Genomic DNA, 10,683 nt, shown 5'->3' on the forward strand with positions numbered 1-10,683 from the left:
ATTATAGAGAAATAAGGTGTTTGGGTTAGGGTGTTGGAGAGGGCTCTCTAGTAGATGTTGTATGAGTAGTATAGATGACTAGATTAATAAAGTACAACCACAGACTGCGCCCCCCCCCCCCCCCCCCCCCCCCCAGCTTATATCCCAAAAATCAGCTACTTAAACATTTGGGGTCATATGGTGCGTACACAGTACTGTACATACCAGGAAGAGCTTAGTCTCTGTAGTGTTTGATATTTACAATTTCTGTCAGACTTTCGTTTGAAATCATCTTTAACACCCTTTTACCAAATGTTGGCTAGGTCCTTGTAAATGGTTTGTTTTCTTTTATTATGTCGTACTGGTGCCTTCACTCTGAATATTTTGAATTAGTAACTAAGTTACTGACATGGGCAGCTGACTTTGCATATATATAAACATAATTAGAGTTTGGTATGTAATCACTGACATATTAGTCAAGCCTATTGATAAGATCAAGTGTGAACTATATATACAAAATCACTGATTTTGTGCATGTGTATCTCGGAGAGGATGCAAAAGCATTAAAAATGAGGTTTTCAGGTGTCTAGGATCATGTTGGTATTGTAATGGATTATCTGCCAAAAGTTACAAACTAGACCTAACTTTCTTTGTTTGTGCTTCCGCCATTTTCTTTATTTATGCAGAAATTTGATGCTGACCAAGTAGCAAAGGCAGCTGCTGCAACTGCCCTTGGCATCCAAGTTGGGTGTGGATTCAGGTCTAACATTCCATGTAGGAGATGAATCTTTAGTGGCAAGTATGAGAGAAATTTAGCAGCAAATATTTCTCTCTTGAGATGATTTGATTGTATCATCTTTTGCTATCTTTCAATGTAATTAGTTAGAATGCAGCAGCCATGAAGCTAGCTGGAATGCTTTCTATTTTGGTTTTATGGTATGAATGGATACATGAATGCTACCTCTTTTGGTACATTAAATGGTTGAATTAGAGTATTTCGATGTCTAAATCTTATATTGTGCATTATTTTTGTGCAAATATTTCAGGTAAAGAACCGAAAATAATCAGACAACAGTCAATTACATTATGTTGTATGAATACGTATATATCTTAATCACACAACAAATCAATTTTAATCACACAACGGTAATTATAAAATTCCGTTGTCTCATTAATACTCACACAACAGAACAAATATGTATCAGTTGTCTAATGTTAAATCACACAACGGTCTATAAAATTTTGTTGTCTCATTAGTACTCACACAACAGTTGCCATATTTTTCTGTTGTGTGAGAAGTTAACCAACAACAGTGTGTACTTACTTCTGTTGTCTGACCACCATCGAAACAACAATTGAATGCGCCGCATCCAATATCTGGCATTGGCATCCACATAATCGGTGCAACGGTTATAACTGATGCGTTGTGTCTATAATATTCACACAACGGTGTTTCACCGTTGTGTGAGTGTGCTTATCACACAACACCGAGATAGACGACAGACATGGTCCAAATCACACAACAGATTTCCACCGTTGTGTGATGCGTTTTTTGTAGTAGTGACTTTATGATGAGATCAATATTTGAGCCGTCTATATATCCCAAGACGAATTATTACTAGAAATAGTATCATGCATATCTAGACAGCTTAGAAGCTTAATCTGTAAGATAAGCTTCGTAATTGAGATGATATTACAACGATTAAGTGGTTTCTTTCAAGAAAAAAAAAAACAATAACAGGCTGATCATGGTGGTAATATATAAGTACATATAGTTGAAGATTAAAAAAGGAAAGGATTAAATCCAGCCTGAATTGCTTTTTCCAAGGGCGAAAAGAGTGGCTTGGGGAGGATGTTCCACTCATACCAACCGCAACCATCACAGAAGTCTGGCTCAATATTCTGAGGCTGTTGATGATCTGCCAAGACTGCTCGGATAGAAATCACCACATAATGGTATGGTTTGGCTTTGTCTAAGAACAGGTTGTTTGTGACTGTCAGACACTGTAACTTGTCAATGTCTAAACCAGTTTCTTCCTTCACTTCTCTTGTTGCACACTCATCAAAGCTCTCACCTGCAAGTACACAGATAAGTTATAAAACACGAATGCAGCCCGGTAAGAAATGGAAATGGCCGCAAAACATCAGTGTACTTGAGCAGGATTGGGAGAAAAGTAAATTCAATGTTATTCTCATGCTGATAACCATCATATACGCACAAGTGATCAAATATATTTCTATACAAGAAACATTTCTACGTAAGTTTAGCCAAATTTGAAAAGATAAATGAGGATATCCTCATTAGCCATTAGAACTGACAGTTAGAGAGAAATGAAAGATATATAATCAATTACCAAACTCGAGGTGTCCCCCAGGAAGGGACATGGAATCACCAAGAGATGAGCGGCGCCGTCCCAACAACACCTTGTTCCCTCTCAACAAGCACACCACAACTACCACTTTGGGCACCTTGCCCGGCGTCGCAGCTTCAACCATCGTCTCGTTGACCATGTTTTATATCTTCCAACAACCGTCTTGCTTGAGTTATGCACTAAATTTGTCTGAATACCCTCAACCCGCAGTGACCTTCTAAGTATATAAGAATTGGAGTCCATTAGGATCACGAGTCCACAAGATATGGCCACAATCTTTGTGTTTACAGATACGTAGGTAGTAGACATACGTAGGTAGTAGAGCTAGATAGCTTGATCACTTTTATTGATTGCTGTTTTTTCCTTCATATGAGAAAGTGCAGGCTTTCAATGCATTAACGCTTATTAGGGCATTGTGAATTTGTGATTGAGCACGTACCTAGCTTAGTCCAGAAATTGGATCTTATTAAGTGTTGCCTCCATATTTTTTTGACAGCTGGAAGAGGACTGCTAGCCTAGCCTACCCTTCATGCCCTATTTCAGGGTAGAGAAGTCATATCTATATCTACGACTTCAATTCCATCAAAGGAGGTTTTGGATTTCTTCCATAAAAAAATAAATAAATAAAAAACAAAACAAAAAACTATATATATATATATATATATATATATATGTATATAATAATAATAATAATAATAATAATAATAATCTGTACTCTTGTTAAGATACAATACTTTGTTAGCCAAAACAGAAAAAATGTACTAAAATGACCCTGAAATATTAAAAAAAACTATACAACTCATAAAACAGATAGAGGTGATATAATCAAATTATAAAATAAACAGAAAATAAAAAAAAGTGAAAATGAGAAATAGATAATCAAACTACCCACTTCTATAATTCCATGAAAAACTACCAACTCCTGTAAATAACTTCACACTGCCTATTAAAAAAATAATAATTCAATTTTCACACAGTGTGTAGTGCCATCTAGTAATAATAATAATAATAACTTGTATTCCTCCACACATATAGTTTTTTTTTTTTTCTGAAAGAAAAAAAGAAAAAAGATTAAAACAGTTATTGTAGAGATAAGTTAGTATTCTTGCATAGATTAGGCTTGTTGTTCAGCGAGCGTCCGTTTAGACTTTAATGACTTTAGTTGTGGCTTAGATATGTTACCCGGTTTGTCCCGGATTTTCTTGTGTAAGTTCTGTTAGACTCTGGCCTGTTTTCATGGTTTGATTACTAATGAAATCAATCATTTAAAAAAAAAAAAAGTTAGTGGGAGATAAAAGTGGGTTGTCGGTTTTTTTTGTTTATTTTTTTAATAAAAGCCTCATCTCTTAATAATAGTATAGATAACAATAATAATAAATAAATAAATAAAAATAATAATAAAACAAAAAATCCAGAACCTCCTTATAAATATTTTTGTGGGAATCCGACCTTCGGATTTCCCTTGTTTCCGCTATGGAATACTTTAATCGACGGATTGATATTGGTGGTGAAGTTTGGCTTGAATCAAGAAAGAAATAGAGATTTTGGTTTACGTGGGGTTTTTGGGTTTCGTTTTATAATCCTATTTATTTGTCAAATTATTGTTTACGGAATATAATTGTGTACAGGACGAGGTACCGACCCATCACTTGACGAAGATCCTTACACTTGGGTACCACGTTAGCCGTACTGTGAGTGGACTTTTATTTTAAATAATGATGCATGCATTTATTTCTTGAATTATTGCTTTATTTAATTATCATATTACTTTTCGAGCATATGATTTGATTTCGGAATTTGATTTCGATTTATCTCGTGGAATTGCTTTCAATGATGATTTTCAGAGATTGATTATGATTTATCTCGGTTATGAATTTCGGATATAAATTTGTATGCTCAGATTTGGATTTATGATTTATAATGACATTCGGCGAATTATTTTTCCGAGGTGATTTCCAGAATTTCATATTATATTTTCATTTATAATGACATTCGGCGAATTATTTTTCCGAGGTGATTTCCAGAATTTCATATTATATTTTCATTCGTTGATTTGAGATTTCAATGGAGTTATATTTCTTATTTATATATCGACTTTCGGTTTTAGCATTGGGAATGCCTTAATGATGATGTTGGATTTGGTTTTGTTTCTATTTACGATTTATAATTTGATCTTGCCTTTCTATTATTGTTTTGAGATACTCTTGGCGTGTGGGACACATCGTTGGAAATTCATTTGCGGGAGATGGGGAAGCCTTATGTATTTATGGATTTACTGGATTTACGAATATGTTTTCTTGTGCCATACTTTGGGGTGATTTTTATCATACTAGCATTGAGTTCGCCTTTGTGGCGACGTGATGGGATCACTGAAGCTCGTCCGCCTTTGTGGCGCTGGTTACTGTCTTTGTGACAGTAGTGCTGAAGCCCAATATCCTAATCGCTACACTTAGTGGCGTAAGGGTATATACGGGAGTATGGGAGTACTTTAGCCTGGGAGGCTATCACCCGAGCTTGAGAGGCTCATTCGTATGGCTATCATCTTCCCCTACTTATTATATTATTTTTGACTAGTGGGGCTAGTCCGATTTCCCTTAACCAGCGGGACTGGTTTGTCTTTACGAGGTTGTCGATTTTAAAGACAATGTTTTACCATTGTTGCATGCATCGAGTTTTTAAAGGAATAAATGTGGAAAAGTATAAAGTCCCTTTTCATTACAATTACTTATTTTTGTCCACTCACGCTACCGTTTTTTATGTACTTTCCCCTGGGCCATTCGGTTTCAATTGCCTAGTCTGCAGTGTAGCTGTTCGGCTTTAGGAGTCGAGGCTTAGCACCACCGCTGCCATATATCCTTCATAGGTTACTTGCTGACCTACTTTGTATATCGTTGTTTTTTTTGCTTTAGACTGCTCTGATAACCATGAGATTGTTGTATTGATATTGCCCAGTCTGCAGTGTAGCTGTTCGGCTTTAGGAGTCGAGGCTTAGCACCACCGCTGCCATATATCCTTCATAGGTTACTTGCTGACCTACTTTGTATATCGTTGTTTTTTTTGCTTTAGACTGCTCTGATAACCATGAGATTGTTGTATTGATATTGTAACCTATGACTTGGTTGTAATTTGAAATACTTGGATAATTTTATTACTCTAAATTGTGCAATTGTTTAGTTTTATTACTATCAAATATTGACATATGCAACGCCACTTAGTTGCTGAGACTTTAAATAACAGTCAAGTTCCAAAAGCAGTTCATGACTGCCAAAAGACTAATTAGATAAATCCTCAATTAGCCGATCCCTAATTCATCACATGACTATTTTGGCAACCCAAAGTTGTTAAAGATGCTATTGAGGTCATAAGAAGAATAAATGAGGTAATATTTACCTTCTCATCATGACTCTGGTTTGTATGTGGCTGTTCTATATTTCTGAAAATTGCTACATGCAAAAGAAAAAAAAGCCCAGCAAAAATATATACTACCACTATCTTGTTAGAGCCAAAAGAAAACTAGTCAAGTATGGAACTATTGATATACCTGTAAATGGCTTTTTACATGATAGATTGTCAAGCCTTCAACCTTCATGACGTTTAAGACACCCTTAGGAGTGGCTCCTGTTTGTTAAAGTTATTAGTGAATGACAAAAGCTTTGTGATTTACAGACCTATTGAAAGATAGAACTACAACAAGATAGAATGATGGAAAATAGAGTTAGACCAGAAGTTAAAAACCTGAAGTAAGAGAAGACACTATAGAAGTATGTTGAGCATACCTTCAGACTCACGATGTCAAAAAGAGTTTTGTTGTCACGAGCCGAAGCATAATTAACCTGAAAAGCAATACAAGTGGTAAACTGCATGGTCTTTTTTTTGTCGAGATCATTATTCTAACTCTAAAACATCAGTGTCTACAGCAATAACAACAATGTCAACCAATAAATCAACATATGACTTGAAGAATCCTAACGATAACAATCAAAGAAACAAATATAGTCTCCAAAATTAGGTTTGTTAAGAGGTCGCACATTTAGCCATGATCCCTTTAGAGCTTCATGATCTCCCAACCCCACTAGAAGTTGGCTTTCCGATTTACCTTAATTATTGCAAAGTTGCAAACATCTTTCAAGTAAGGTAGTCTTGCACTTTCTGTATATTTAAATTTATAAATACGGGACTCCGGCCTGATTTAAAAGTACTTCTGACTTCTGAGATCCATATTCTCCGAAGGGGAAAAGATCAACAGTACTCCTTAGAGGATAAGTTGGCAAGATCAAAAAAAAAAACCTTACCGGTCGCCGCCTCCGCTGAGTCGAAAGAGATGAATGTGTTTTCAGCTTGGATCTTTTTTTTTTTTCCTATTAGAACTGAAAAACAAAAATAGTGAATGAAATGTGTTGGGTTTCAATTGAAAATTGGGGGAGGAGACAAACTGAAAATTTCAAGGTACGAAGATGCAATTTCTGAATACTGAATCAAATTCAGCAGAAGAAAGATTAGAAAACCTAAATCGAAGCATACCTCTAGACTTTCAAATTGCTTGTGAGCTGGTTTGCCGATGGCGAGACAGACGCTCTCCGGTTGCAGATGAAGAATCGAACATGAATAAGGAGGATTTGGCGTGCGAATCTGACTTCCGCGGACTCCGGATTTGAGCTCCTTGTGCTGAAGTAACCTCTTGCGGTAATCGGTGATGGCGGTGTGACGTCGTACTGCGTCATCGCCGCGGTCGTACTGCGTCATCGCCGCGGTGCTGGGCAAGTCGAGAGAGAGATAGCGGGGTTTACCCTTTGATATGAGAGATCGAGGGAGATATTTTTCTCCAAAAAAAATGAGAGGGAGAGATTTACCTTTCAAATTTGATCAATATAAATAGAATTCCCACGGAAATCCGTGTGAAATACATACACAATTGCAACTGATATGTGTAACGCCCCAAGCTGCACCTCACCAGCTTAAGCACGTCACAGTGCCGCGAGCCTCTAAAATATAAACCGAACGCTCGATTTACATTCTAGAGAACCGCTAGGCTTTTTGTTTGAAAACTTTTCGTAAAACACAGCGGAAGCTACTAATAATTTTGAGGTGAAAACTTGGGTTGCTAGGAACTACTTTGTTTGTTCAGAACTTGGATAAAGACGCACACGGGGTACGGATTTCAATGAAAGAGAATTTAACTGAATTTAACCCGAGGCTAGATACAACAAGCTCCGAAGCACGAAGTTTGAGAAATGAGGTTTAGCACAACTCCAGACAAGGGTTTACCGAACTTGTTATGCACACCCAGCTCCCTCCGCTACTGTCCCATCACCAGTGCACAGTACCTGCATCCACACTGTTGTAGGGGTGAGCTTTCGTCCTCGCAGCTCAACAGGAACACTATCTCGACTAGGTTTGAAACCAATAAATAGATTTTGGAGCTCCAGTATGAAAATAGGCTTAAACCAAATATTTGAAAATGAACGACAAACATTAATATTTTCAACTTGAAAACTGATGCATGATGCTTAAATAAATACGGCGCCAAATCCAAGTGTTACCTGATGGCCGGTCCCATAGACCCACTACACGACCTTACCTCAAATTAATTTATCACCAGGTAAGCGTAGCGAGAGCGTCCGCTACCTAGCTACACACACGGATCGGGTCGTCATTGCGATCGCTCACCGTCCGACCGGTGTAACTAACCCTCCGGAGGTTTTGGGGATCGAACCCAAGGAAGTCAGAGCTACCCTTCGCTCTCAAGCCATCACAATTTCTCACGTGGTTTGATTAGTATGCATTGCATTTGAACATAACCAAACCATACCAACTAATATGCATCATTTAATAACAATATAAGAAAATCACTAACCGAGGAGAGTCCTGAATCCCTACCTGGATTCTGACGCTTTCTCTCCCGTACTCCGAGAGTCACGAACCTTCTGTTCCCCGGGTAACTGGAGCCCTAGATTCCGACATTTAGATAGTTAATATCTTTTGAACAATTATACGAAATCTCAACGACTAATATATCGTCCAAACCAACTTTTCCTGGTTTGACCAGGAGTTGACCAAGGGTTGACCACTTTGACCATTTGACCATGTTTGACCAATCGAGGTAGATTCGATAATTACCTAAATTATTGAGCATTTACCTGAAGTTACGTTATCGACCAAACATATAATAAGTGCACCCAATTTACTAAGGCAACTCGATATATATTTAATTTCTCTCCTTTACTTATTACCAAACCACAAAATACGCAAACAAACCAATAACGATCTCACTAACGAAAGATCTCAAATTTACTTAACCGTTTTGTCGCATAGTAATTCGACGGAATTACTAAACACACCCAATGTTTTTCCAACATAATTTCAACTCAAAATGGGTGTACCTAATTTACTCTGGACACCCACATTAAGCAAAGCATAAACCAACAATACCAAATCAATTACTCATCTCTTAACGAGAAACGGGAATCAAGCTAACCCAATTTAATTCAAGTATTGACAACAACATGGTTCAAAGACCTTTCCATTTTTCTTACAAAAGCTATCAAATAAGGAGCGGCTATACTCCCAGACAATGTTTATGGCCAATACCCATCCATGATTAAATCAACTCATAGCACTATAATTGTCAACAAGCAGACCCACTTGCCCTTCTTTAATTAATCACAGAATCAACCACCCAAACATTCACAAAGACGTCAACACTTCAACAAGCATGAACCAAAACCCACATATAACTATACCAATCATTGTCAGCTTACCTTTCTTGACCAATTTAATGATTAGGTTCGCTGATGCCCACACCCAACGCCTCTAACTTCCAATTGCAGCAATGAACGCTAGAATCCACTTCTCCAATCCTCTCTTCCTCCGTCCCACCTCAATTACCAACAAGACCAGAATTATCAAAATTGCACAACCTGATTTCTAATTCACCAAGAACATTTTCTGGGCTCAAGAAGCTTACCTTAATCGATCCAGAATCCAAGCCTAAGACGATCAATCTCAAATGATGGGTCAGACACCCATATTTCCCTTCAGGTAATAACCATCATGGCTGGTTTCTATGGTGGGTGATGAAAATTACACAGGAAGAAGAATGAGACTGGTGAAGGTTTTAATGAAATAAAGGAGAGGGTAATTGATTCGGTGAAGGAAACTTTGGTTCTGGAATTTGGAGTTTTCTTTCACTGCGTGGTTTTTGGGACAGACTAGAAGTCTAGAAGAGAGGAAGGTGAAATAGGTAGGAGGGAGTCGGTGGGTCGGTGGGTGACTGGGTGTTCAGAAGCCTAGACGTGTGTCTCCTTACCAGCTATACACTTCATCTACAACATGCACTCAGGTAGCTGAATAAACTTCCTCAATACTAACGTGTTTCTCTGAGAATTATACACGGGTAGCTCATGCACTCTAAGTGGGCTATTGTTCTAATTAAGCTCCCTCACTATGTTCAATAACGTGGCTAACTCAAAACCTTGAAATCGAAAACTCAACTTGTACCAGACCATACTAAAGCCCAACAAGGATCTTTAATTCCGAACTTAACCGAAAATTTCCATGAACTCGCCGTGCCGTATACTTTATCATCCACCTCCTAAATTGAGGATTTCACTTTATGTAAAATTCTGAAAATATTCTCGAGCACTTTGACAATTACCGAGATCGTAAATATGTAACTTGTCGAACGATCTCAATTTAAGCTTAATAAATTTTCCGGGGCTCACAATATGTGTGTGAATTGGCACGTCAATTATCATTCAATTGTTTGCCCGGAATTATATCTTAAATAAACTTTTTCACACAAAAGAATTATGTCTCTAATAAACCTTTTCACATGGAATTCTGTAGCTAATTGTTTTTTTTTCCACACGTATATCTGTGTTAACATTTCACACAGATATTTGTGTGTTATTCATTTCACACAGAAATCTGTACCAAAAACTTATTGTAATAGAAATTCGTCCCTCCATAATTCACATAACATAAAAAAATAACGATTTCTAAATAAACTAATTTATAATACGTACAGAAATCAGTGTGAATTGATATTTTTACAGATAATCGTGTGAAAATGTGTTAGATTTTACACAGACATCTGTTACCGTTGTTTATTCACACGGATTTCCGTGTTAACATTTCACACAAATATTCATATGTTACTCATTTCACACAGAAATCCGTACCAAAAACTTGTTCTAACGGAAATCCGTCTCTCCATAATTCACATAACAAAAAAAATTATCGATTTCTAAATAAACTAATTTATAATACGTACAGAAATCAGTGTGAATTGATATTCACACAGATAACCGTGTGAAAATGTTTTAGTTTTTAT

The 10,683-nt window shown here is 37.0% G+C and overlaps 1 protein-coding gene across 8 annotated transcripts; it reads right to left on the minus strand.

Moving 5' to 3' along the window:
- Nucleotides 1–1,700: 1,700 nt before the first annotated feature.
- On the minus strand, nt 1,701–9,895 carry LOC112200059 (geranyl diphosphate phosphohydrolase-like). 8 transcript variants are annotated; one of them, XM_040517848.1, is made up of 11 exons: nt 9,316–9,895; nt 9,110–9,227; nt 8,229–8,298; nt 7,202–7,686; nt 6,873–7,104; nt 6,644–6,718; nt 6,128–6,184; nt 5,742–5,969; nt 2,663–2,953; nt 2,334–2,568; nt 1,701–2,054 (listed from the first exon to the last, which is right to left on the minus strand). In XM_040517848.1, the coding sequence occupies exons 10-11, from the start codon at nt 2,488–2,490 to the stop codon at nt 1,762–1,764; spliced, it is 450 nt and encodes a 149-aa protein (XP_040373782.1). In that variant the 5' UTR covers nt 2,491–2,568; nt 2,663–2,953; nt 5,742–5,969; nt 6,128–6,184; nt 6,644–6,718; nt 6,873–7,104; nt 7,202–7,686; nt 8,229–8,298; nt 9,110–9,227; nt 9,316–9,895; the 3' UTR covers nt 1,701–1,761. The 8 variants fall into 8 exon arrangements, with proteins under 8 accessions (XP_040373782.1, XP_040373779.1, XP_040373783.1 ...); XM_040517845.1 differs by having other exon boundaries at nt 2,334–2,565; nt 2,663–2,714; nt 2,791–2,885; nt 6,873–7,686; XM_040517849.1 differs by having other exon boundaries at nt 2,663–2,885; nt 5,893–5,969; nt 6,873–7,686.
- Nucleotides 9,896–10,683: the final 788 nt, after the last annotated feature.

This window comes from Rosa chinensis, chromosome 4 (genome assembly GCF_002994745.2).
Source record: "Rosa chinensis cultivar Old Blush chromosome 4, RchiOBHm-V2, whole genome shotgun sequence".
Taxonomy (NCBI): domain Eukaryota; kingdom Viridiplantae; phylum Streptophyta; class Magnoliopsida; order Rosales; family Rosaceae; genus Rosa; species Rosa chinensis.